Source organism: Desmodus rotundus, chromosome 7 (genome assembly GCF_022682495.2).
Source record: "Desmodus rotundus isolate HL8 chromosome 7, HLdesRot8A.1, whole genome shotgun sequence".
Classification (NCBI taxonomy): domain Eukaryota; kingdom Metazoa; phylum Chordata; class Mammalia; order Chiroptera; family Phyllostomidae; genus Desmodus; species Desmodus rotundus.
Window position 1 is genome coordinate 11340156 of NC_071393.1, and position 23299 is coordinate 11363454.

At 56.2% G+C, this 23299-nt stretch overlaps 1 protein-coding gene and 1 long non-coding RNA gene across 4 annotated transcripts in view; one reads left to right on the forward strand and one right to left on the reverse strand.

Moving 5' to 3' along the window:
* Nucleotides 1-2195: 2195 nt before the first annotated feature.
* FAM222A (family with sequence similarity 222 member A) overlaps nucleotides 2196-23299 on the reverse strand; it is a 47388-nt gene continuing 26284 nt past the window's right edge. The window contains exons 2-3 of the mRNA XM_053928780.2: nucleotides 19754-19881; nucleotides 2196-4659 (exon numbers count right to left, since the gene is read on the reverse strand). Coding sequence (XP_053784755.1) covers nucleotides 3386-4659; nucleotides 19754-19835 — 1356 coding nt within the window. The 5' untranslated portion in view covers nucleotides 19836-19881 and the 3' untranslated portion in view covers nucleotides 2196-3385. The remainder of the gene's footprint in view (nucleotides 4660-19753; nucleotides 19882-23299) is intronic.
* On the forward strand, nucleotides 11507-21358 carry LOC123480413 (uncharacterized). 3 transcript variants are annotated; one of them, XR_008427383.1, is made up of 4 exons: nucleotides 11507-11580; nucleotides 12518-12608; nucleotides 13165-16622; nucleotides 20250-21358. It is a non-coding gene; the product is annotated as an uncharacterized lncRNA (long non-coding RNA). The 3 variants fall into 3 exon arrangements; XR_008427384.1 differs by lacking the exon at nucleotides 20250-21358 and having other exon boundaries at nucleotides 13165-13376; nucleotides 16446-19371; XR_008427382.1 differs by lacking the exon at nucleotides 20250-21358 and having other exon boundaries at nucleotides 13165-19371.

Genomic DNA, 23299 nt, shown 5'->3' on the forward strand with positions numbered 1-23299 from the left:
TCTCGCCTCATCTGTGACTTGGGAGAGTGCACCTGCATCGCGTGCACCTGGAAAGGTGTGAGAACTCGGTGCAGAGGGCCCTCACATAAGGTCGTCTGTCCCACGGTGTTTCGCTGTAACGTGATGAGGTGCAGCAGGAGCTTTGCTCTGGTTTCTATCAAAGAGCCTGTTGGTCCAATTGGCTCCGTCACACCCCGCTCTGCGTGAAGTCGCAGAATCTGTGCTGGGCCCAGTGTGCCTGCAGCAGCTGTGGGCTGTTGGTGATTGCAGCGGTGGTGGTAACATTCCTGCTGTCACCGCGCTGCTCCTCTAATGCTGTAACCACAGGTGATCGATGGCATTGAGGCTGTGATGCTGGAGGACCATGTGAGATCAGCTAGCTCAGCTCCCAGGGAGGGGAACCCCAGTGGGGCCAGACTGGCTATGCCATGTGCCCCCACTTGCCCTGCTTGCTGACCCACCTGGCAGAGGATGAAAAGGTTTCCCAGGAGAGGAGGTAGATCCTCAGCCCTGACCTGCAAACGTGAGGGACCTGGCCTGGAGGGTGGTTCCGGTCTCACCTCCTTCCCTGGGTGGGTGGGCTCAGGACATTGTGTTGGGGTGAGACTTGGGCGACCCCAACACAGTGCCGGTGCTGATGTGGCCCCCGCGGTGACCCCGGGACCAGCTGAGCCACAGGCCCACGCCCAGCCCTGAACCTGGTGCAGAACCCGCTGCCCTGCCCCCTCCCAAGTACCCACGTTGTGCTTCTGTCTCCTTGAATTTCATCTCTGATCTGGTTGGGGATAGACTGGTTCAGGGTCAGTCGGAGTAGCAATGGCAGAATTCGAACCCACGTCTCACTCACTCTGGAAGCTGGCAGGGTTGGGCTGCCCCGAGCTGTGACGCCCCCAGGTGGGCTTCAGCTGTGCTTGAGGGTGGAGACAGCCTAATGCTGGGCAGGGGGTTGAGGCCAGAGCCCGGCTCCTTCCTCCCATCCTTGTGGCCCTTTCTCACCTCCTCCTGTCCTTCCTCACCTGTGAAATGGGATGGTTTTATTGCACACCTGGGAGGGTGTTGTAAACCGTGTGAGGTCAGAAGGGCGCTCTGCCACCTGCTGTCTACACACCACCTGTGATTAATCCCGGGGACTTGCACGCATCGCTGGCTTTCCCAGCTGGCCCTCTGCAGGACCCGCCTGCCCCCAGGGCCTGGGGCGACACACTTGGCTCACTGACCCCACTCGGAAGGGCCTAGGCCCCTCTCTAAACATGGCCCCTTCCTCCTGGAGCCTCCCTCTCCCCTCCGTGTGCTGCCAGGCTCTGGGGCCTGAGCTTAGGGAGGTGGATGCCCCCCGGCAGGGTCACAGCCAGGGTGTCTCCTCTGTCCCCACCTCTGTCAGGACCTCACTGTGCCGGGCACCCAGGCACCACCCCTGTATGGGAGGGGAGGCCCACATCTGGGGACTCGCCAGTGCCCCCTGCCCCGGTGTTGGGCTGGCAGGTCCCGGGGAAGGCAGGGACAGGACTCGAGGAGGAGTCCATGCTGTGGGTTCAAACACCAGCTTTCTACAGACTTGCTGTGTGACCTCAGGCAGGTCACTTCACATCTCTGAGCCTCAGTTTCTTCCTCTAGAACCCCTGCTGCCTTGTAAGGGGTGGTGGGACCCCTATGAGATACCCCATGTGAGTGTACATGAAAATTCCCAGCACAGGAAGTGCCTGAAAAATGCTGACCTCCTTGGGGTGAGAGTGGTTGCCCACAAACTCCCAGGCACCATTGCGTGGGGTGGGGATGTGCTGCGCTGCCCGGGGTGTGGTGGCTGAGACCCAGCCACATTGGCCTGCCCGCATGGGAGCTGGGAACATGTGAGGCACAGAGGGAGAACTGGGAAGGAACTGAGGGATGTAGGGGGGATGCCACTCCCAGGCCACCTCCACAACACTCAGGGGAGGAGCCAAGGGGCCCTGTCTCGGCTGGTCTAGGGATGGATCTCTGGCCTGACCAAGTGGCGGACACGTGACAAGGCAAATGACAGCGTCCACGTCGGGAGAGCGGGAAGGGTAGGTGGAAGGCAGATTGCACAGGGGCCTGGCGCCGCGGGTGCCAGGAGGCCGCTCCCTGTTTCCGGGGTTGGGGGGCGGTGTGCAAGCCCCGCCTGCAGAGGACTCTGCGCGTTTTACTCCTACCAGGAGGAAGAAAGCACAGACAAGCTACAGAACAATTCCACAGCCGAGACACCATCTGTGTTTTCCTTTCTTTTCTTTTAGTTTTTAAAACAATATAGTGCAGACTGCACTTCTCACAGTAGAATATAATGGTCAATTTTAGTATAAAAAAAAAACATTCTCAGAGATTTATAAATGCACTTAGTGCTAGAACAGGCCTTGGAGAGAGAGATACAGTACCGCTTCCGGGGCGCCAGAGGGGCCGGGACTGGGAAGTGGGGCCTTGGGGACTTAGGGGGCACCCCTGCTTGCCTCCCCGCGCCCCCTGATGGTGTGGGGCAGGCCTTGGAGGGCAGCTGGCGGGACAAGAGTTGCATGGAGTCACGCAGTTAAAACGGGCGGGTTACCCCTCACTGGTTCCCAGGGAAGAACCCTGGAGAAGGCAAGGCTCTAAGACGGCAGGCCCATTGTTAGCCCCTGTGGTGCCTTTGTGCGAACAGGGAGATGGCACCCCTTCCTCAAGACTCGGAAAACTGCCGCAATAAATATACAAGTCTAGGGTGTGGGTGGGGTGCCCTGCATGAGGTGCCCTGCAAGATGTACAGCAGAGGAGGGGCCGGGGGCAGTCCAGGGTTTGGAGAAGGGGGTGGGGTGCAATGTCTCGGTGTTGGGAAGGGATGGGGCAGAGGAAGGAGAGGGAGAGTCTAGAGGAGGAAGAGCAGGGGGCGGGGTAGTCTCTGGAGCCTCTATTAAAGTGGTCCTCACCTGGATTGGCCAGTGGGGGACACTGTGGGACCAGTGACCACGCCCTGCTCCTTTTCCAGGTGACTGGGCAGCTTGTGGGGGGAGCTATCGGACTCCTGGAGGCTACTTTGACCCCCACCCTGATTCCAAACTGTCACATTTCTTCCTGTACCCCCCTGGCCTGAGCTCTGCCCTGCCCTGCGTGAGCAGAAAGAAGCACTCCTGGTTTTAAGTGGTTTCTCTCTCCCCACCTCTGCCTGCCCGGATGGAGGAAGGTGTGGGCATCAGGAGCTGCTCAGGGGCCCTCCCGTGTCCCGGGACAGCTGATGGGTGGGCAGGGGCCTTTCTGAGCAAGGTCACCCTGCCAAGCCTGCACAGACATGGCTGCGGCTTCCCTGTGGGCGTCAACGGGCCCCTGTGTGCCGGCCACTGCTCTTCGGCCTGCCTCCCTCCGCGGGCCCTGTCCCTCTGTCCATGCACCCACAAGGCAGGCCTTATCTGTAGACGGGGAGGCGGATGTGGGCGTGCTGGTGGTCGAGCAGCCGGGGCACAGCCACCGTCTCGTAGCCCTTGCCCAGCATCTGCTCCTTGATGCAGGGTGGCCGGATGTCGTTGATGAGATACTCCAGCGACTGCAGGCTGCTGCTCAGCGCCGCCGTGTTGCACGCGCTCTTGCTGGGCAGGCCTGAGAGGGCCTCTGCCGGGGGGCCCAGCAGCTCCCGGGCCCCCCCGGGCCCCAGCTCAGAGACCGCCACTGCTGCGGAGTTGTAGCAGTCGCTGGTGGGAGTCACCAGCACGCTGTTCCAGGGGGCAGCGAAGTACTGACCCACAGTGAAGCTGGCAGGCAGCCCCACGCTGCAGTTCAGGGGTGAGCCACTGGCCCGCTCGTATGCCCGTCCCCCACAAGCCTCCGGGGACTTGCTGGCCACTGTGCCCCCGCTGTAGGCCCGCAGTGGCTGGGGCGGCGGTGGGGGCGGCTTCTGTGGCCACAGCAGGTAATCCAGACCGCTGTCCATGTACCCTGCAGGCTTGGTGGCTGCAGCCAACGTCAAGGCCGCTGTACTTCCCTGGCCCAGCTCAGCGCCTTTTCGGCAGTCGGGCAGGCCGGCAGCAGCTGAGTAGGCCATGCTGGGGAAGCTGGGCACAGGGCCGTGCTTGGCTGGGCTGGGGTGGGGCACGGCCACACCCTGGCAGGCAGCAGGTGCCACGCCTGGGGCCTGGCACTGCTGGTTGAGCTGGTAGAGGATGCTGTGGATGGAGGGCAGGTTGGAAGGTGGCAGGGCCAGGCTGCGGCCAGGCAAAGGGATGATGGAGGCAGCAGTGGCGGCAGCCACGGGCAGGCCCGGAGGCGGGGCGGGTGCCTCAGGTGGCTTGGCGTAGGCCAGGGGCCCCAGAGTGCTGGGCGCCGGGTAGGGCGCGACGCCCACCTGCACGGTGGCTGGTGACAGCTTGGTCCGCTTGCCCTCGGCGCTCTTGAGCACGCTTTTGGCGGGCCCGGTGGGCGCAGCCACGCTGGAGGAGACGGCGGCCTTGACGACGGCCAGCAGGCCCTGGTAGCCGGCGGTGTGCTGTGGGTAGGGGCTGTAGCGCTGGCCACAGGTGTCGTAGCCATTGACGGTGCGGCTGAGGTGCTTGTGCTGGGGCACGCGGATGGTGGTGGGGAAGATCTTGATGGACAGCGGACTGTTGGCCACCTTCTCCGCATAGGCATCCAGCTCGGCCGGGCTCGGGTAGCGGGAAGAATGCATGGAGCTGGCCACTGTCTCACCTGTGGGGACCAGTGAGGAGAGAGGAAAGCACAGGTGAGCACTGACCTGGTGACATGGGAGGCCTGGAGCCACACCCCCACCGCCCCTCAGAAGGAGCTACTGGGCTACTCTTCCCTCTTCCTATCTCCATTCATTTACTCGCTTTGCTCCTTCTCAGTTGTTAAGCTTGGGATCAGTGTAAATAAAGGAATCAGCCTATGTTGTCAATTGGCTGAACTTTCACCAATGGGACACTCTCTTATGACACTTGGGTCCAGGGACAGGACATGAGCAGCCCCCCAAGGGCCCCCCGCATCTCCTCCCAGTCTCTAACCATACCCAGGGGAGCGGCCCTCCTGTCTTCTAATTACACGGACTAGTTGTGCCTGGCCTGTGTCCATGTGAGGTGGATCGTTCCATGCACACGCATCTGTGTAAGCCTCTGTCACTTTAGGCCATGTTTGCGAGGCCCATCGGGTGGCATGTGAGGCGGTGGCTTGTTTTTCCCATCGGTGTGTGGTGTCCGTGTGTGACTACATCACAGTGTACTCGTCCTTCCTGTTGATGGTGTGGGGGTCGGTTCCAGTTTGGGGCTGATCCAGATGCCCCCTGGTCGCGGGATGCGTATTCTGCGAGTTCTGTTGGGAATGTGCCCAGGAGCAGAACCCCCGGGACGCAGGGGCGGCGAAGGCTCCGCTTTAGGAGACAGTGCCCCAGTGGCTCGCCAGAGCAACGGTGCCAGGGCAGGTGCCCACTGGCAGGGCTTGGGAGTGCCCAGGGCTTCTGCGCACGGCGGTGTCTTTCATATTAACACTGCTCTGGTGGGCGTTCATGCCTTCTACCCCTGCACTTCTCGGTGCCTGCCCTCCCTCACCTGTCACGTGGGTGGTTCAGTGTGTGGCTCTGTGGACAGAGCCCAGCACGGGGCCTGGTGCGAGGGGCGGGGGTGCCAGTGGGCGCTGCTGCCGCGGACTTTCATCTGGCGCTCACATTTCCTGTTTGGCAAGTAGGCAGGTGCGGAGGGGCTTCACTCCCGCAGCCACCCAGCCCCTTCCTGAGTCTGCCTGTCGCCTGCAAAGCCACTGCCTTGTTTGTGCCCCGCACTGTGTGTGTCTGGGGGCACAACCGGCTCCTGCCACTGGGGAGGCAGGTCACAGGTGGGGTGACCTTCTCCTCCCACCCAAGGCCCCACTTGGTCCCTCCCCACTGCCCAGGACCCTCTTGGAGCCGGGGGCCATCATGAGGCCAGTGGGAAGGCCCTGCCTGGGCTTTAGAACTGGCTGGCCTGGTCGTAGGGCTGTTTGGCCCTGTGTATGTTGCTTGCCCAGCTGAGCCTCAGTTTCCCCAATGGAATGGGGTAATGACCATGTCAGGTCTGCAGGGTGACCCAGAGGAGCAATTGTAGCAGGGGTGAAGTGCACCAGAGGTGCTGGGAGACGGTGGCTGGTCTGGGTCCGCGGGTGAAGAGGGCCTTCCAGTGACCCCGGGGACTCTGCTCTGAGCCTCAGTTTCCAGGTCTGTGAAATGGGGGTGCCGCTGCTAACACGACCCCCCCGGTGGTTGTGTGGGTGTAACAAGTGGCCCAGTGTGGTGTGTCAGCAGAAGCAGGCGCTCTCTGAGTGTGAGTTTGTGCTCTGCCCTGTGCCTGGGGCCAGGCCTTCTGGGACGGGGAGGGGCGGGGCCTGGCGCAGTGACGGGGTCAGTGCAGACACCACGTGCTGTCCTTCCAGAGCCTCGCCCACGACCCCCTCATGGGCTCGCAGCCAACCTGGGCTTTGATGGGAAGGGCAGGCGGTGTGGGGCCCCTGGGGAGCCAGCCCAGCCAGGGCTTCGGAGGTGGCCTTTTGGGAGAGCGAGCACCCCGGTTAAGGCGATGGAGGAAGGAGGGAGGGACCTATCTCAGGCAGAAGCAAGAGCTTGGGCCGAGGTCCAGAGGCGACAAAGTGTGTCCGGGTGGGAACTATAAACAATTCAGGGAGCGAGCAGAAGCCGGGACAGCGAGCGTGTGGAGAAGACCCAGAGAGGGTCTTCTGTGCCAGGCAGGGCGTGTGGGGGGCCAGAACGGAAGGGGGGCACTCCCCACTGCAGGGCAGCGGTCCTGTCCCCCTGGGCACCAGCAGCCGGGGCAGGCTGTAAGCAGGGGAGCACAGGGGCAGGCACGTGTGTCAGAAAGGTCATTCTGTGCTGCCCCGGGGTGCAGGGGTGTGGTCTGACCTGGGACGGGCAGGTAGAGCTGGCCAGGGACCCCCGCCCTGACCCTGCTGGGGCCAGCCCCACCAAAGTGGCCGAAAATAAGCTCAGTGTGGAGAATGGAAATGTCACTTTGGCCAACGGGGGAATCTTTCTCTGAGATTGGATTTAAACTACATTATACAAGCAATTTCATGGGCACTTAGCAGCACTCGGAGAGTCCCGCAAAAAACGGACCGGCTCTTCATTTACCAGTCATAAATCAGCAGTTGCTATAATGAGCACAAAAATGTCACTTTTATGCAATTTTACAGATGAACAAAACTGGTGAAATTAACTGTGGTAACCTACTATAGTCAGCAAAAGCAGCTGCCGGGGAAAAAATTATATCTGTATGTATTTTTGTTCCTTTTAAACTCTCTTCCCAAGCAAGTTCCTGCCACTGTGGTGTGAAAACTCGTTTGTCCTCTCCATTATACTTGCATTTGGAGTTTATCTTGAGTATCCAATGAGCCACCAACTGTGAAAATGATTAAATCTACAAAATCTATCTAATGGATGGAATAAATTAGGTGTTTAAAACCTTAAGGAGAAGGGGGCTGGGGGAGGCAGGGCCTGTTAGTAGTTCCCACTCGTTGAAAGAGGGGGCCCATCTGGCCCCTGACTGCTCAGTGGGGCTCCTTGGCAGTGGGGCGGGAGGTCCCTCTGGCCTTTGTCAGAGCCAGTGGTGGTGGCGTAATGCACAGGCTGCCCTTGGGTGAGTGCTCAGTACCCGCTAGGTGCTGAGCCCACAGCCTTTCTTGGTGGCCCTCGTTTGGAGCACTTGCCAACTCTGAGAGGTGGGGGCGGTCCCCGCTGTACAGACGAGGAAGCAGACGAGTCACAGCATTTGGCCTCTCAGACCGTCCACGCTGCCCCCCCAATTATTCTCACATCCCTGTATTCATGTCCTTTGTGGTCCCCCTCCCACTCTGAGCGGGGCCAACCTGGGCAACCTGTGAGGTGCTGTGCAGGTGAAGGAGTGTGACCTCCAGGGCGAGGCCATAAAAGGCACTACAGCTTCCGGCTCGCTCATGCTCTCTTGGGTCACTTGTCTGGGGGAGGCGGCTGCCCCTGGGGGTGGGGGGCAGCCTGTGGGCGGAGCCCATGTGGGGATGAGCTGAGGCCCCCCGCAGAAGCATATGGGCCTTCTTGGAAGTGGGTCTCCCAGCCCCAGTCAAGTTTTCAGATGACGACTCAGCCTCAGGAGTGACAAGGAGCAGAACTGCCCATTGTAGCCGCTCCTGAGGTCCCGATGCACGGAAGCCACGAGCGCCACTACATGATTACTGATGGCTTCAGCCCTAAGTTTTGGGGCCACTTGCTACACAGCAATAGGTAACCAACACAGGCCCCCATTTCACACAGGCCCCCATTTCTCAGAGCTTCCCAGGCCCACACGACCGGCAAGGGCCCGGTCTGCTCCCCAAGTCATCTTCCCCATCTCCCACCCCTCCCTCTGCACCCCAAGGCAGGCCCCCAGCAGAAGCCAGGAACCTGGTGCTGCTCTCCCTCTTCCACAGAACGAGGGGGAGGAACTACAGAGCTGGCCTGTCGTTCCTCCTGTAGAGGCTCAGAGAGGCAGGAGGCGACCCATCAGAGCACGCACGGGCCGGCAGCTCGGTGCCTTGGCTTCTGAGCCAGTTGCGCCTGGACACGTGCTTGGGTGGGTCTGTTCTTTGGTGTTTTGGGTGTGAGAGACTTCAGGTGAACCTGCAGGTTCCTGTCACGAGTCCCTGTCTCAAGCTGGACCTGCTTGAGGTGCTGCTGTGGCCCCTGCTTCACACCTTGCTCCTGAAGCGCCCTGGGTGCCTCAGACACAGCCTTTTCCACCAGCAGTTCGTGACTGTGACGTAGGGTCCCTGAGCCCAGCGTGGTCGAAGGCTCCACACCTTCCCTGGGCAGTGGGCCCAGACACCAGTGTTCAGTACCATTGTGCAGCCTTGTTTGATAACAAGGTAACAACACAGAACAAGGCCTCACGTGAAGGAGCCAGTGGAGCCCCCCAGCCCCGCATCCACCTGAGCTTCTAGAGCCCCTCCTGTGTGCAAGCGGTGCTGCCCTGGGCCTTGGAGATGCAGGGCAATCAAAGCAAACCCAAGTCCCTGTCCTCACAGGGCTGGCAGCCTAGTGGGGGGGATGATACTGTAGACAGACTCCGCCACCTCGGAGCTCCCAGGGGCCTCTCTGTGAAACGCTGCAATGAGCTCACGGCTCCAGCCTCCCGGCTCAGCCCTCCCCCCACCCCTCGGACCTGGCCATGGCCCCGCACCTGCTCTTACAGGCTTGGGGCTGCCTCTAGCCAGGCCCGGTGCCCAGTGCTCAGGGCATCCTTGGGAGGCGGGCCTCGGGTCTTAGAAGAAGAGGCTGGACATCCAAGGAACAGGGTACCAAGCAGGGGTTGCAAACGCAAATTTCCACATTTTTGCTGACCTCTGGAGGACAGACAGGCCAGGAATGAGCCAGAAGGCCCCCTCAGGGCAGGGACTGAGGTGGGCAGGGAGGGAGTACTCCACCCAGAGATGCTGACCTTTGAAATGATGTGCAAACACCGAGCAGGGCAGATCACACACCTGGTGGGCAGGACGGATGCAGGAAGGTGCAGGGTCCAGCGAATTCCCTATTCTGAAGCCCCTGAGAGGCCGCAGGGCAGCTGCCAGACAGAACCGGGGCTCCCGTGTGCCGAAACAAAGGCGCGCACCCTGTGAACTGGGCCTCTCCTGCCCCGTATCTGCCCACGTGGCCCCCGTCAAACCCTGTTGGGAAATTTAAAAGGCTGGCTGGCAGTGCGGGCCGGGCATCACTGCCATTAAGTTAATGTTATGAGCCTTTTACAGGTGCGTTAGGTAGGCGCAGTTATTAACGAGTGTATTAAGCCAATTAAAAGCAGCCCTTTGAGTGAGATTTTATGTTGCTACAGGGAGACTGGATAGCAGACCTCAGAGGCACCCTGCCTCGTGGAAGCTGCGGGGGAGGGGAGGCGGTGGCTCTGCTGTTGAGACCACAGAGACCAGAAGCTCGGACTCAGGCTGGAGTCAGGTCTCTGCGGTTCGACGTCCCGCGTTACCACTTGCTGTGGGGGACCTTGGGCAGCCCCCAACGTGCCCCCCAGTCTGTCATCTGTAAGGGGATGAAGGGCAGGCATGTCTTGGCTGCGGCAGTCCGTGTGATACTCTGCACAGGAAGGCCTGTGGTGCCTGCTCCTCCAGGAGGTGAGGGTGGTGGGCGGGACAGGGCGCAGCACGAGCCCAGAATTCCTGGTCCCACACTCCGGGGTTCCCTGTGGGCCCCAGGTGCCTGCTGTGGCTATCTGCCAACCCTAAGTCACCACGCAGCCGAACGCGGGCGCCTACTGACCCACTGGGCAAACCCGTGGGGAGGCGGTTCACCAGTGGGCCCCAGTCATGGGGCTGACTGTAGCTCTCCCACAGGAGGGGGGAGAGTTCAGAGTATGCCAGGCTCATGGTAGGATTTAGCAAGTGCCATCTCTACCACGCTGTCCTAGGTTTTACCTCCTGCCCCTCCCTTCAGGCTCAGGAAGTCACGGTGGGTGTTGTCTGTGTGGAGATGGGGGAAGAGGTGTCCAGGGCTGCTCCAGGACCGAGGGGCCCCTGGGTGCAGGGTCTGGCCCCCCAGCCCACATCTGCATTCCCCTTGGCAGCCCAAACTCTGCCCTTGGAGGTGGCAGCCTCTTGAATGCTCAATTAACATGACACTAATTAGCTGGTGGCACCGGCAGAATCACTAATGAGGCCACTCCGGATGGGGTGGAGGGGCAGGGCAAGGTGCTAGGCCAGGGCAGGTGTAGCTGTTGGCAAGGGGCAGGATGGCTGCCGACCACCCTGATGGGCCCCCAGCCCCAGCCCACTGACCCAGGTCTTTGATTTCCACTTTAGGTGTGAATCTAGGTACCCCAGTTACCAGCTGGGGACCTCAGGGAAGTGACCGCAGCTTCCTGGCCTGGGCTTCCCCTCAGGGAATAGAGGGAAGATTAAATGAGAGGATGCACTTTGGAAGGCTTGGTATATAGTAGGCGCATAGGAAAGGCTGGCTGCCTGCCTTCTAGCTCTTTCTGGGCCAGACTGGGCAGTGCGGGGTGGTGGTTACTTCTGTGCACAGCACAGAACATCCTCCCTCTCATCCTTTGTGTGTGCGCACACGTGCTAGGAAATGGAGTCCAGTGATCAAAAATATTGGCTCTTTGCAGAAAAAGTTTGCCAACTTCTGTTGCAGAGGAAGATGTTTGCCTGCGTACGTGGGCCTTGTGTTTGCCATCTTGCTGAGTTCTCAGTCTCCTGGGGTTTCTCCGCGGGGAGTCCTGCTTCTCTCTACGCCTTGTGACTTGTTGTGGACGTTCCCAGTCTCCCTGAGCTGGCCAGGACCTCTGTGCGGCGTGGACGCGGGTCTCCGTCGTCCCTTGATTTTATTGGTCCTCAGCTTGGCTTGTTGGGGACTGTGGTTGGCTATGCTGTAGTGGATGAAGGGAGTTACCTGCCTTCCTAGTTTGCTAAGAGCTTATTTGTATTTGTTAAATCGTGAAGGGGGGCTAACGCCCCCCCCCCCGGCCCCCTGCCCTCTCCCTGCCCTTCGTGGCCGAGCCTCTGTCCGCTCCCGGCTCAGCTCCCACAGCAGGGGCGGAGCTGGCCTTCCTTCCGTCCCCCAGGGCTGCGCTCGGCAACAGCTACATAATTGGATCTGCTGCGCGGCCAGAGGTTTGTTTTTAATTTTATTGGAATTTGAAATTGCTTTGTTTCTTCCGTGTTTCATTAGTGTCCGTGGAAGCGGCCGCACCTGCAGGAATGCTGGTGGGGCAGTGGACCTGGCCTTTTGGGGTTGGGGTGGGGTGGGGGGTGGGAGCTGGGGAGAAGAGTGGCTCTCTGATCTTGGGTTAGCCAGCCCTTCGGGGCTTCTCAGGAGAGACGGGTTGGGGACCTCTTGCCCCCTCGTGGGTGTGGGGAGGGGTGTTCCCACCATCTGGAAGGGTCGGGGGCAGATAAAGTGCTTGAGTCCACTGGGCCTTGGGGATTCTCTTCTGTTCCTTCTTATTTCCACATGACAGCAGGGGAAACTGAGGCCCAAAGAGGGCCAGTCCCTCACTCGCCCAAGACCATGCCCGTGGCCCATGCAGGGCTCAGCCAGGATTTGACCCCCAGGCCATCTTGACCCCAGGCCTGTGCCCTGGGGGCTCATGGGGGCGGAGGGCAGAGTGGGCATGCTGCCCTTGCCGACAGAGGGGCAGCCTGGCGGGGAGAGGCCGCACTGCTCACACGAGGTGCCAGAGCACAGGGCAGGCCCAGGTCGGGGTCCTGCCATAGCTGCCTCAGCTCCGCCCTCCTTGGATGACAGGTCCCTGCCTGCCACCCAGCCCTGCCCCCAGGGCCCCTCTGGGGCTCTCTGCACAGCCTGAACTTTCAGCAGTGCGTGACTCACAGCTGTGTACCAACACCGTGAGGAGGAAGTCAAACGTTTATCAGCGGGTCCTGAGCAGCTGAGAAAAACAGGTGTCTGTCCCAGGGGTGGGCAGGTCCTGTTTGGAGCCTGGGGACTGGCTGGGTGGGAGTAGTCCAAGACCTTAGGCCTGAGGCAGGGGAGGGACAGAACGGATTCTCTCTCCCCCACATCATTCATTCCTCCTTCCTTTCTTCCCAGGCACCTGCAGCAGGCTACACCTGCCAGCCACCCAAGCTCCTCTGCCAGCCACCCAAGCTCCTCCGCCTGCCTGACCTCACATCCTGGACAGGTGAGCTGCAGCCATTGCTGGTCAAGTTCAGGGTGTCTGTGGTGGCCAGTCCTCATGCAGCCCTGTGCGGTCTGGCTGCTCTGACCTGTTTTATAGGAGGAGGAGGGAGGGGTCTTCAGACTGGTCACATCTTCCCCTCACTGGACTTTTGACATGGTCCTCACAGATGGTCAGAGCTTCCGGCTTCTGAGGTCCATCCGATCTGCCCCTTGGCTTTACAGGAGGAGGGACACAGGCCCTCAGTAAGAGGCTGACCGACTCGTCCAAGGTCACACTGCACATGGCCCAGTCCAGACCTTTCTCCTTTGGGGAGAAACAGCACAGCTCAAGGTCTGGTCGTAGGACTTGGGGCCAGATCTTCCTGTCCCAGTTCTGCCTGGGGAGCCGCAGGGACGGGAGGGTGGGCCTAAGGCCTGATTGCCCAAGATCCTGCTCAGGCGGGAAGGGCAGGAACCTCTGCTGCCGATTGTCCAGGCCTTGACTGGCGGCGGGGCACCCAATTCAATTTGCTTATCTCCCTTCCTGCCTCTCTCTTTCCTGTGCTCTTCAATTACAGGCAGAGCCCGTGTCTTTTCCAATAAGTGCACAGATGCCACAGGGTCTGAGTGGGCGGGGAAGCAGGACGTCCTCGGGGGCCTCCACACTCCCTGGTCCCAGCCTTGGATCAGGACGGATCAGCTCAGGTCATCATGCCAGGCCCTGCCCCCAGCCAGCCGGCAGCAGAGGGCCAGGCAGGGGGCCCGGGCAGCTGGACAGCAGCAACCAAAGGTAAAACTGCACAGATCTTGCGAGCACAGATCTTATCCATTCTGGAATGGACGGGTATACACAGATGTACGCAGATGTTCATTACAGCAAGAGACTAGAAACAACCTCAAGTCCATCAACAGGAAGGTAACAATGTTAGCATCCTTGGCTGTGCAATGGAAACAATGAATGAGGCCCCTTCCCCTCAGGGGCATCATCTCTAAGGCAGGCAGGGTGGGGAAAGGCGAGCAGCTGAGGAGAGCACAGGGGAATGAGTGTTTCCGCGGAAGTATTTCCTGCCCCTCCACAGGCACGTGCTTCCCAGGAGGGCATGTAAGGAACTGCTCACACACTGGTTCCCTCTGGGAAAGGGAGTTGTTTCTTACTGTGAATTCTGCGCTTTCTGAGGTGGGTGCCAGGGACAGTGAAGTCCATAATTTTATAGAAAAGGCTATAATGAGCTGGTGGCCCTGGAGGTCACATCCAGGAGCGAAGGGGCACTTTTTCTTGAAACCGACAGCCCTCCCAGATGACCAGGTATCGTTCTGTTTTTGACGAGGCAGAGGTCAAATTTCTCTAAACCCTTGTCCCTGAAAGAACACCAACAGAAGACCACGCCCCCAGCCCCGCTTCCGGGAAACATCCTGAAAGCAACATGGAATAAAAACACCAGTTCCATTTTTGCAAAACTAGGAGATGGCTAACTCCCTGGACAAACACACACACAGGACAGGCAGTGACGTCCAAAGCAGCTGAGGCCCGGGGGGCGGAGGGAGGAAGCAAAGGGAAGGTGCCGCCCTGGTGGGTTTCAGAAAGGGCCAGTGGAGCACACTTTCCAAACATGAGGGACATGCCCCGAGGTGTAAAATCCACACCCCGTCTTTGTGGCCCTGAAACCAGAGGTGCAGCGGCTGCCGACAGAGCTTCCCTACTTGGTTCTGAAGAGCAGAGGAGATAGAGCTAAACAAGAAATCACACACACACGGCATATTTGTAGGGACCTGCTTGTCTCTGAGGCAGTTCTAGAGGGAAATGGCTGGGCTGGGAAAAACTCACCCCCCTCCAGAGACAAATAATCAAAATTGAGCCAGCCTAGGACCTAATCAAAATACATAAGGAAAGCGGGGAAAGGCAAAGCATAAGGAAAGTGATGATTAGCAAAAAAAACCCCAAACACACACATATTTCCCATCAGAAAAATCTGGCCACGGAAGAGGTGAAGATTATGGCTACATATTTCACTGTGAAGGAAAAAAAAATGTAGTAACAATTGTTTCTATGAAGCAAAAACACAAAGCAAAGATATGAGTTGGGGAAAAATCTTACTGTATAAGCAAAAGGGGGAAAGGAGTGAGTGCAAGGGGACAAGCATGAGCAAAACGAGAAGACACTCAGAAAGGCTTCATCAGAAGAGGATCCATAGGGAAGGTGGGCCCAAGCCAGTCTGTGCTTGACTGGGGCCCCCAAAAGGTAGAAAATGAAACAATGCAAGCCCCGGGAAAAACGGACTTGAGTGGTCAGCCCCAGGATACACATGAGTAAAGTAAGGGCATGAAAGACCCGGAGAGACCAACGCGAAACAGAAAGGAGGGAAAACCCGGCTTCGGTTGCTCCACGGCGACGTTCCACACGAGAACAGAACGAGGTCGACGAAAACCCTCAAGAAAGCAAAGTGGCCCAGGGATAGTTTTTTACTCTCTCAAGTAGAAAGGCAACGACAGCCCCGAGCGTGTGGAACGCCAGGGGCGCTGTTCGCGGGAGGGTTTCCATCGTAGGCCAGAGGGACTGGGTTCCCACGATGGGAAGGGAGGCGAGAGAGCTGGTAGTGAGAACTGACCCTGTTTACCGGGAGGCCGAGATTCAAACAACAGGGGAGGGGGTGCTGTAGCCAGATGCAAACATTACGAGCCCCGGGAATGGAGTAATGGCATCCCTGATAACAGAAGGGATGGGAAAAGGGGACAGGTGTGTAAGAACATAGATGTCCTCGTCTTTAACAGCTGGGATCAAAGGACATCCCTGAAGCCAATGTCAGGTAACAGAGGTTTAAAGGGGCAACGTGAACTCCAAGGACATGCTGTAGAAAGAAAAAGAAAGCTGACCCCTAAACAACGCGGGGGTTAGGGGTGCCGACCCCCCCACAGTCAAAAATCCACACAAAACTTTTGACTCCCCCAAACTGAACTACCCAGTTGCCCGCTGCAGACTGGAAGCCTTACCGACAATATGAACAGTTGATTAACATCTTTGTATGGTATACTGTGTTCTCACAATAAAGCCAGCCAGAGAAAAGGAAGTGTTACCGAGAAAATCCTAAGGAAGAGAAAATACATTCGTGGTACTGAATGTATTTCTTTTTAAAAATCCACACATAGGTGGAACCACACGGTTCAAACCCGTGCTGTTCCGGCGTCAACTGGACGCTAATTTCATTGTTTCGTTCACCTTGGGGAAAGTAATAGATAGTATCCAAAAGAAAGGGGAAATTCGGGTATCATTTAAAGTTACGCCACTAGAACAAAAACACCAGCCTTTCTCATGATTAGTAGATGCACCAAACAAAGCAGAGAACACAGATCACAGAGCGAAAGACTTTTAAAAGCAATCACAGCAAAGCACAAAATGAGCTAAGATGAGACATCTGTCATATCAATTAATGTAAATGGGCTAAGCTCTCCAAAAAATGTTAAAAGGCATTCAGGTTGAATCGCAAAGCTTAATACAGCTCTATAACTGTATGAGTCACATCTAAACAAAGTCATTCAGAAAGGCTGAAATAAAAAGATTGGCCAAGGTTTCAAGAAAACCGTGAATTAAAAGAGCAGAGGCCACTATCTTTTTTGTTTTTTGAAGATTGTATTTGTTTATTTTTAGAGAGAAGGGAAGGGAAGGAGAAAGTGAGGGAGAGAAACCTCAATGTGTGGTTGCCTCTCACATGGCCCCCACTGCAGACCTGGACCATAACCCAGGCATGTGCCCTGACTGGGAAACGAGCTGACGACCCTTTGGTTCACAGCCTGCGCTCAACTCACTGCCAGCCAGGGCCAGAGGTTACTATCTTAACAGATAAAATTGAATCTGCCCCCACAGTGTCACGTATAGTAAAGAAAGCTGCAAGTCACGATGAAGATTTACGGTGTTAACAGCTATATGGTGAGTAATACCACTGCACCGCCACTCGTAAGGGCAAAGCTGTGACAGCACAAGAAGAACCAGCCTGGAACCCATCAGCAGCGGGCATCCAATTCACTGCTCTTTCCACAACAGGTAAGTGCGGCTCTAGAAGACCTAACTAGCATTAATTAATGAGGTGGATATAATTGGTATACACCAAACTCCGAATCCTAAAAACAGAGCCCCAACTTCTTTTCAAGTCCCTGTAAAAAAGTCTCAAAACTCACAAAAACACGGGCCCTGGCCGGGTAGCTCAGGTGTTAGAGCATTTTTCCGGAGCACCAAGGTTGAGTGTTTGATCCTCGGTCAGGGTACCCGTGAGAATCAACCAGAGAATGCATAAGTGAAGTGGGACAACAGATCTTCTCTCTCTCTCCCTTCCTCTTTCTTAAATAAATAAATCAAAATTTCAAAACCTCACAAAATATGACCACAAAGAAAATGTCGATAAAATCCAAAAATGTAGAAGTCATAGACGAGCTTTTGACCACATGCAATAGAGCGAGGAGAAAAACAAAACACGAAAGCACCTACGACCTGGGTGCAGCGGCGGAATCAAATGAGCCTTGGGTCAAAGAAGAAATCAAAGTTGAAGTTACAAAATATCTAGGAAAAATGATAATAAAAATGCTACATATTAGAACCTATAGGATATAGCTAAAGCAGTGGTCAGAGAATTCATAGCCTTAATTTTCCCTTGTTTCTTCTTTATCAATATAAAGACTTAAGCCTCTAACTCAAGAAATTGAAAAAAAAACCCACAAGGAAAGTAGGAAGATTTTAATAAAGATAAAGGCATAAATGAATGAATTAGAAACCAAAAATGGGCAATTACTAATAAATCCTAAATATGGATCTTTGGGACAAGGGAATGGATTACCTCATCAGCTAACTAACAATCAGGAAAAATGGGGGGGGAAACTATAGAATACACAATCTAAGAAATAAGGGTGAATTAATCATTAAAAGAATTGTAAATTGTTTTGTTCAGCCTCATGCAAATAAATTTCAAGACCTGGATGAAATGAATACTTTTCTAGAGAAATATAATTTATCAAACTCATCCAAGAAGCAGAACAATTAAAACAAATAAAGTATTACAGAAGAAAGATATTACCGAAGAGCTCCCCCCCACCAAATAAATGCACTAGTCCAGACAGTTTGATGGAGGATCAACCAATCTTTAAAGAACAGATAATCCATTCCTAGTTAAACTGATACAAAGCATAGAGAAAGAAGGAAATTCTCTGTTTTCTTCATGAAATAAGCATAATACATATAGCAAAACTCAATAAAACATTGTTCCAAAAAAAAGAAAACTAAAGACTACTCTATTGACAAAACCGAGGCAAAATTCCTAAGTAAAAGAGCCATCCCAATCCCTCAGTCGTATGTGATAAAGAAATAGTCACCCTGAACAAGTCGGCTTCAACAGGAATGCAAGGCCGGTTCAACATTCAGAAATCTGTATTCTTCTTCTTCACATTAATAGATTAAAGGAAAAACCCATCTTCACAGACTCTGAAAAGTCATTTGGTAAACTTCAACTTCCTTGATTTTTAAAATTCTTAATAAAGTAAGAATAGATGGACATGTATTTATGATAAAATATTTGCCCCCAATCCAGCATTTTGCTAATGGGGAAATCTCAGAAGCTTCTCGTTCAAAGTCAGGGACAAAGCAAGAATGTCTGTTATGACTATTATTATTTTTCATTGTTCCAGGGATAGTAGCCAACAATATTAAACAAGACAAAGAAATTAAGGTATAAAACTTCCCAAGTAGGAAGTAAAATTATCGTTTGCAAATGATAGAATAGTAAACTGGAAACCCTAAGAGACTGAATTAAAAAACCATTTCAAACACAAGAGTTCGGTGAGATAGCAGGAGTTAATAGCCTTTATATAAATAAACTCCATTTATGAAAGAAAAGACTTGCCAAAAAAGGTTAACTGTTCGGAAGTAAACTCGAAAACTGTGTAAGATCTAAATGATGCAAGTATTAAAGCATTCCCAAGGGATGCGTGAGAACGTCGGAACGCACGGAAAGGTGTACATCGCATTCCTGGATGGAAAGACATCATCATAAAAATGCCATTTCTTCCTATATTAATTTATAAACTTAATGCGGTCCTAGTAAAAACACAAATAGGACTTTTGCTCTTACCTAGATAAATTGATTCCACAGTCCAGACAGAAAAATGGAGAAAAAAGCCAAGGAAATTCTGCCTGGGGGGATGGTGAATAATAATAAGGGACAACATGCAGCAGCAAATGTTAAAATGTGTTACACGCGTGCCACGACACGGATGAATCTTGAAAACATCGTGCCGAGTGAAAGAAGCCAGTCGCAGAAGGCCCTGTGTTGCTTGATTCCCTCCTTGGGAAAGCCCAGGACCGGGGAACTGCAGAGGCAGAAGGGGGCAGGCGGGGCAGGGAGCAACTGCTAGTGGTTCAGAAGGGGTTTCTTCTCGGAGTGGTGACGTGCGCTAAAACTCACTGTGCTGACGCGTGCGAAACTCTGAACACACTAAAAACACACCGAGTTGTACACGGCAAGTGGGTGGACCATTTGGTACATGAGTCACATCTCAATGAAGCTGTTAAATTTTTTTTTAAATGTATTATAATGCTGCAATAATTAAAATGCCTAGAAGTACCAAGCCTAGCTCCCTCATTTGACACACTGAAAAAGCAAGGCCCAGAGAGGGAAAGGACACGCCCGAGGTCATGCAGCAAACCAGGCCCAGAGCTGGGGGTCCTGTTCGGGACCATTCGCTTCCACGTAATCCCACTCTCTGCTAAGGCAGGAAAACGGTGGTGAGCGAGCCAGACATGGCCCCTGGTGGGGTCACAAGGGGGGCTGGGGTTGGGGCCGTGGTGCTGGCCGTGGTCAGACATGGCAGCTAGGAGGGTTGTCACACCTGGTGGGAGTTGGCTAAAGGGACTGGTGCTGTTGTAGGGGCGGGACTTGAGGGAGGCAGCACGACACGGGCAAAGGCCTAGAGGCACTCAGTTTGAGACAGGGTCAGGCGGGTGGACATGCTGGGTGTGGATGGCATCCCCTGCCCGGGCCTGCCCTGCAGAGGCCTGAGATGGGAAAGGCTTGGTGTGCCCCAAATCAGAAAGCAAGCCCTGTGGACTCAGAGTAGGAGAGAAGGGATGAGGCGGAGGGGACTGGGAGGGCACGGAGGGTGTCGTGCAGGGTGAGGGTGCCCACTCACACTTGCGCAGCTCCAGGCTCTTGCTCGGGCAGGCCAGGTGTTGGCCCGGTGGGTTCTGGGTCCTCTGCAGACAGGCCAGCATGGCTAAGCTGGGGGCCCGAGGCGCAGCACGCTGGGCAGCAGGGTCCCTGTGGGGAGGGAGATGAGTATTCGTCACATGAGCTGTTCCGTGCCCGCCTCCCACCTCTCTCTGCTGGGCATCAGTGCCGGCAGCCTCCCAGTACCCAAAGAACATCAGAGACTTTCAAAGCAGATACTCTTCCTCCCTCATCAGACAGACCAACAACTCAGGTCTGGGGGCATCAAGGCTGTGGCCTCAGGGCAGGAAAAGATTCTGGGTCTCCTGGGTGATGGGCTTCCACCGTGATGGGGCCAGAACTGACTGCTCAGACACGCCCAGCCCTGCTCAGAGTGCGGGTCGTCCCATCCAAGGGGCCACCCCGATGCCCTCAGGCCTCTCAGATCCTCCCAATTCCCCTGCTCCATGTTCCTGCAGGCTACCCTTCCAGCTCCTTTGCAACCACCTGGGACCGGATCTGCATACACACCCGCTTCAGCCCTGAGCCCATCCAGGACCAAGACCTCACCCAGTCACCTTTGGAACCCGCAGGGAGGGGTGCCCTGGGACTGCCAGTGGCTACTCGGTGCTGTAGTTTATTGAAGTTGGTCTGCCCCCCGTCTGGGGGATTCTCACAGAGCCCCTGGAGGGAAGATGTCCAGGGTGGCTCCAACCCTGACCCATGCTGAGCCTGGCTTGATCTCAGACTGAGCCCTGAGCCAAGGCCCTCAGGGCCACCACGGCTTCCTGCCTGAGCTCCCTCCCCCAAACAGAAAGGACAGGGCTGCCCAGGCCAGGCAGAGGTCTCCTCAGGTGGCAGTTCAGATGTGACTCCAGACAGGACCGCATCTGCTGGCTCACTCCGAGTCAGATGCCCAGTGTTCACCAAATCCCCTTTCCTGGGAACCCTAAGTCCCTGAGGGGCGGGGTGACACACGTGGGACTGGCCTGGAGGCCATGGGGAGAGGGTGGGGACTTCTCTGCCAGGCCCCTCCCTTCCTCTATCCCCAGGAAGGAGATGGCAGGCCCAGGTGAGAGCTGAACCCCAGACACCCCCAATGTCCATCCCTCCCCAGTGCCCTGTCCCCACCACCTCCTAACCCCACCCCACTCCCACGACCTGAGTCCTCAGCAGCCCAGCTGGGCCAGCTCAGTCCTCATGCTGGTTTTAAAAACGAAAGAGAAGAAAGAGTGAGTGTGTGTGTGTGTGTGTGTGTGTGTTTGGGGGGGTGTTTAAGGGGAAGAAAAGGAAGTTATTTAATACTAAACAGGTGTCTGGAGCCCTAAATTCTGCTGCTTTCTTCTAATAATGAAGTATTCATGAGGAAAGGCCTTTTTTCACTACTTTCTTAAGATACTAATTTCACAACAAGCTCCTTGTTACGGCGCAATTATTCCAGTCTTGTATTTCCCGGAGACGGTTGCAGCCTCCTGTCTGCCCCGGCCCCTCGGTAAATGAAAGACAATCACGTAGCTACCTTTCATTACGCTCTATTTTACTTTCAGCAAAGGTACCCTGAAAGAAATGATTTACACTGAAAGGGACTTTTATTCAGTTTCAAAACCAATTTTCTCCTATTACTGTCTCAAAAAAAAAAAAAAAGAGAGAGAAAGTAGGGGATGGGTTGGGGGAGGGTAGGTGGTTCTCATCCTCCCCCGCCCCCCAATCGCCAGCCTTAACGCAGCAACGCAATAAAAGCTGCAGTATCCACTTCCCGGCTTTGATTTCTGGTAATTTTAAAATATGCCATTACAATCAGGCAGAAATTATGCAGTTTAAAAAGGGAGTGAAGTGGGCTTATTGCAGAGATGAAAGCCCTTGACTGCAGCTCCTGGGGGACTGGGATGGGAGCGGGCGGCGGGAGCGGGCCTCCTTGGGGCCCTTTGGGACACACCTGTCCCCACACGTATGCACGCCCTGCCCCGCTTGGACACCCGGGGCCGTTCAGACCTGGTCCACACGCAGCTGTGCTCACACAGTGAGTGTGTCTTCCTGCAGAAGGGCACACTGCTGTCGAACCCTCACCCACAGCACGTGACACGCCCCTCCATGCCCTCTGCCCCCTCACGCATGTGTAGTCCACAAACACACACAACTGTGCACACACCTGGAAGGTGAGAGGCCGGTGGCCACCCCGCATGCAGCCTGGCCTCTCCCGCACTCCAGCCCAGAGTAGTGCCCACCTCTTGCCGCTCTGATGAAGGGTTTGGGGGACAGAGGGGAGGCCTGGAGAAGGCCAGCTGGCTGCAGGGCCCAAGCTTCTCCCTCCACAGATGGGGAAGCCCGAGCCAGAAAGAAGCAGCACCCTGCCCAGGGCCACCCAGCAAGCGGAGGCTGGGTGAGCCTGCCCTCTCACCCCTGGGCTACTCTGTGGCCCACAGCCAGGGCAGCACTGGGCCAGAGAAGAGGGAGGCCATGACCTTGTGAGCTGAGGAAACCTCCCACAGCCAGTGCCCATGGTGTGACCCCAGGGAAGCTACGGCCCCTCTCTTATAAACTGGCTCCGTGACCCCACCCAGGGCATTCTCCTCCAGGTCCCTGCCCATGCCCAGCTCCATCTCTGGAGCTCTGCCTCAACTCTGGGATTTTATAGGGTGCCGGGGGCCCAGAAGCCCAGCCCCTTTCCAGCCTCCACCTCACAAGGCCCCAGGGGCCACGTATCCCAGCACGCTTTGCAGTGGAAAGGGGCAGGCTGGGGACTACCATTGCTAGCTGGGGAGGGCAGGCTGCCTATCCTGGGGTCTCTCCAGATACCCTCGTCCGCCCTCCCCATGGGCTCCAGATTTCAGAGTGCCGTGATGGTGGTGCCCGGGAAGTCCTGGGAGCCGAGAGGTCACCTGCCCCACCTTGGGACCACAGCGGATTCCCTGGAGGCCCTGGCCTAGCTGTCCGAGGCAGCTGCCTGGATGCATCCCTAGCTTCTGGAGCCTCAGCAGGCAGTGCCCTGTGACCTGAGAGGCTGTGGTCACTGGAGACGGGGGATTTCCTTCTGCATCCCTCCCCCTCCCCCCATTCCCCTAACTCACTGCCCATTCTCCCAGGAACCGTTTGCCCTCTGGCTGGGGCAGGTGGGGTGCAGTGCAGAGGGGGGCAGGGGCCAGCCATGCATGGAGGAGTGGACCACTGCCCCAGCTTCCACATCATCCCCATCATCTACAACCAAGACTAAGGTCCGTCTCCCTGGTCTTAACACTTTCTTCTGGCCTCAGAGTAGAGCCTGCCCCTCACTGCCTGGCCCACAAGGCCCTGTGACCCACCTCCCTTATCTCTCCTAAACCCGCCTCCCCCGCAGCCTGGCTGCGTCACACCTCCAGACCCCCGCCTGTGCTGCACCTCTGCCTACAGCGCTGCCACCCCAATCCACTTTAACTTGTCTGGCGCTCCTGCTCTGGGTCTCCCCCCTCACAGCCCTAATCACACTGAGGTATCACTGCCAATTTGCCCTGGCTGGTGTGGCTCAGTGGACGGAGCGCCAGCCTGCGAACCA